Source organism: Suncus etruscus, chromosome 13 (genome assembly GCF_024139225.1).
Source record: "Suncus etruscus isolate mSunEtr1 chromosome 13, mSunEtr1.pri.cur, whole genome shotgun sequence".
NCBI classification, from domain to species: domain Eukaryota; kingdom Metazoa; phylum Chordata; class Mammalia; order Eulipotyphla; family Soricidae; genus Suncus; species Suncus etruscus.
Window position 1 is genome coordinate 46,405,988 of NC_064860.1, and position 3,196 is coordinate 46,409,183.

At 40.0% G+C, this 3,196-nt stretch overlaps 1 protein-coding gene across 1 annotated transcript; it reads left to right on the top strand.

Moving 5' to 3' along the window:
- Positions 1–958: 958 nt before the first annotated feature.
- Positions 959–1,636, top strand: CLDN8 (claudin 8). Its single transcript, XM_049785814.1, has one exon. The coding sequence runs from the start codon at positions 959–961 to the stop codon at positions 1,634–1,636; it is 678 nt and encodes a 225-aa protein (XP_049641771.1).
- The last annotated feature ends 1,560 nt before the right edge of the window (positions 1,637–3,196 follow it).

Below are 3,196 nucleotides of genomic sequence, written 5' to 3' on the forward strand. Positions count from 1 at the left end.
CTTGAGCACAAGGACAATGACACAAAGTAAGACATCACTCAATAGCTTCATCATTTAATAGCTAGTGTGCTTGCTATATCCAAAAAAAAAAATCCCTGGGCTAGTTTGAGAATGTTTTCCCCTTATAAGACAATTATTCTGAGTCAAATAACAACAGCCTGGTTTTCTGATTCAAGAGCAAACAATACATGTTTGGTGCCAAGGAACAGGCCAACCTTGTATACTTTAGCTTTTTGTCCCTTGGCATGATCTGTTACCTGATTTCATCTGGTCCAATTCGCTTTGAAGTTGTAGACATATTAAGTCGGCCACTTGGGTCACATGTAACCCAAAGAATGTGGTTTCTCTGGTAGGCACAAATCTATCAATCCCCTACTCTCCTTTCACTTTGGCATCTGATCATAACAACATGTCTTGGTAAATATTTCATTGTCTGCCTCAATCGCACCAGCTCTTAATGAATAAGAGCTTTAAAACCGACTGCCCAAAATATTCCTTTCAACTAGGGATTGGGGCATGGCTGGACGATTCTGCAAACTTGTAGGTAGGTAACAGTCCATAGGTTAATCACAAGTAAACACAAGGATGTCTTCTTAGAAAATTGAGAAATGTAAAATTTTATATGCAGGTCCAGCCGTTCTGAGTGTCTCTTGTCGGTTTAGACACACCTGAGTTACCTACCATCCCCCCCGTTTTACTGGCTCTGAAAGTTGCTCCACCTGATCTGTAAGTTTACCTGTCTTGGTCAATAGAGGGGGCACCACAGCTAGCCAATGCTGGGTTTAATCTAGCTAGAGGCAGCAAAGCAGCTTTTATTTGAAAATCCACTGGGTTCTGACTTCATTGCTACCTGGAAATTCTTCTCTCCTGGGGATAGAGAAAATTTGCTTCGAGAGCAGCACCCTGCCCAGCAGAGGAAGCAGCCACACAGCGCCAGCCTCATTGGCCCGGGAAGAGCATGGCCAGTTATGCCGTCCAAATCGCTGGACTGGTGCTTGGTGGTGTTGGCATGGTGGGCACCATAGCTGTCACTGTCATGCCTCAGTGGAGAGTGTCCGCCTTCATCGGGAGCAACATTGTGGTCTTTGAAAACCTCTGGGAAGGATTGTGGATGAATTGCATGAGGCATGCGAACATCAGGATGCAGTGCAAAGTCTATGATTCCTTGCTGGCTCTGTCTCCTGACTTGCAGGCATCCAGAGGACTGATGTGTGCAGCTTGCGTGCTGTCCATTCTGGCTTTCCTGACCGCCATCCTGGGCATGAAATGCACCAGGTGCACAGGGGACGATGAGAAAGTGAAGGGCTACATCCTGCTCACGGCTGGAATCATCTTTCTGGTCACCGGCATCGTGGTGCTCATTCCTGTGTGCTGGGTGGCCAATTCCATCATCAGGGATTTCTACAACCCCATCGTGGAGGCTGCCCAAAAACGTGAGCTGGGAGAAGCTCTCTATATCGGCTGGACCACGGCCCTGGTGCTCATTGCTGGGGGAGCCCTATTCTGCTGTGTTTCTTGTGTCGGGGCCAAGAGCAGCAGCTACAGATACTCCATCCCGTCCCATCGCACAACCCAAAAAAGCTATCAGCTGGGGAAGAAATCACCGAGCGTGTACTCGAAAAGTCAGTATGTGTAGTTTTGTGTTTTGGTGCACCTTCCCCTCTCAAGTCAGGCAAATGACTTAAGTGTCCACTGTTATTTTTTTTTTCCTTTTTCATCAGACTGAATCCCAAGAAAAATGTTGATTTGCTTTTCATAACTGCCTGCCTTTAGGACTGGAGTTTCCCAGCAGCAATAGAAGATTCCAGAAGCTGTTTCCAGCAGAGTGAGATATATTGCTTGTTGCCTTGTTTTCAGAACCAGGGGGAAGTTGTTTTCTAGTTGGTTGCACGCTTTCCCTCCCCTCCCCAATTTTATCAGCGACTTTGGAATGAATACTGTTAAAGACTTTGATTTTAAAAACCCTGATTTTCCGTGCCATGGCATTATGGATATAGATGAGTGACATTTATATCTTTCACAAATAGAGTCAGGCTTATGTGTTCTCTTTTAAATGAAATACTGATCCATTACACTGAATAAATAGAATTCAACTATTGCTTTTCAAGGGACTGGGGATAAGATTAAAGAAGGTTCATATTAATTGTTTAAAAACAGCTTCGAAATTCATGCATTCAATTTATAATGAAGGTGAAAATAAAAGTTTTCATCAGCAGTGCGAAAAACCAAAGGGCTTTCTGATATCTGCTTTTCAGCCCAGGAGTTAGAGATCCTAACTCCTTTGTCCTCTTTCCCCAGAGGTCTTTCTTTTCTTGTATATTAAATTAACGTCTTTTAAAAGGCAGATATTTGTCAGGGGGCTTTGCATTAAACTGCTTTTCCAAGTTCTATAAGAAGAAGAAAAATAAATAAAATAGTGATCTTAGAAGCAAAGATTTCAAAAAGTAAATTCTTTCCTTCTTAAGTTGTTGTGGTTAGGGAGGATGAATTTAGACAACAAACCCTACTAAAGGGACGATTTGATCACTGAGTTTGGACTTGTATCAGTATGAGTAACAGTACAGAAAAATAGTGTTATTTGGTTTTTATTTGCTTGCAAAAAATATTTGTTCTCTGTCAACCCTATCTTTTCTACTTACTCAACATTGTCATCTCTATCTTGGCAAAGATAATTTGTCATATTTTGTGCAGTTTTACTACAGCATATAAATACTATATAATATTATATCTTTATGTCCATGCCAAATATGATGCAACAGAAAATTCTTTCTGAAAGATTGTATCTACTTTTTCTACTTTAAACGACAAGATACTGTGTCCACTTGATGTCCTTTATGTAATAAATTGCACCTTTTATAATAACCTGATTCTTTCTTCACTAAACATTCTTTTTCTCTTTCATTAACTTGCAAAAAGTTTTGGTAAACTGATACTTTTGACTTTTCCAAATGAAAGAAAATTAAGTTCCCATTTCAGGACAAAATTTGATTCAGCACTGTATTTGAATTATTTTATTAAAAGCTGTATAAGTAAAATTATAATTAATGATCATATGTTTTCTATTTGGATTTACATGCTAATTTATTTCTATGCTATATTTTAATTTCTCAAAATAATATGGTTATTTGCAACAAATCTAATGCTACAATGTAATTAACAGCCATCTCTATACAAAGCTTCCATAGCTATCACTAAG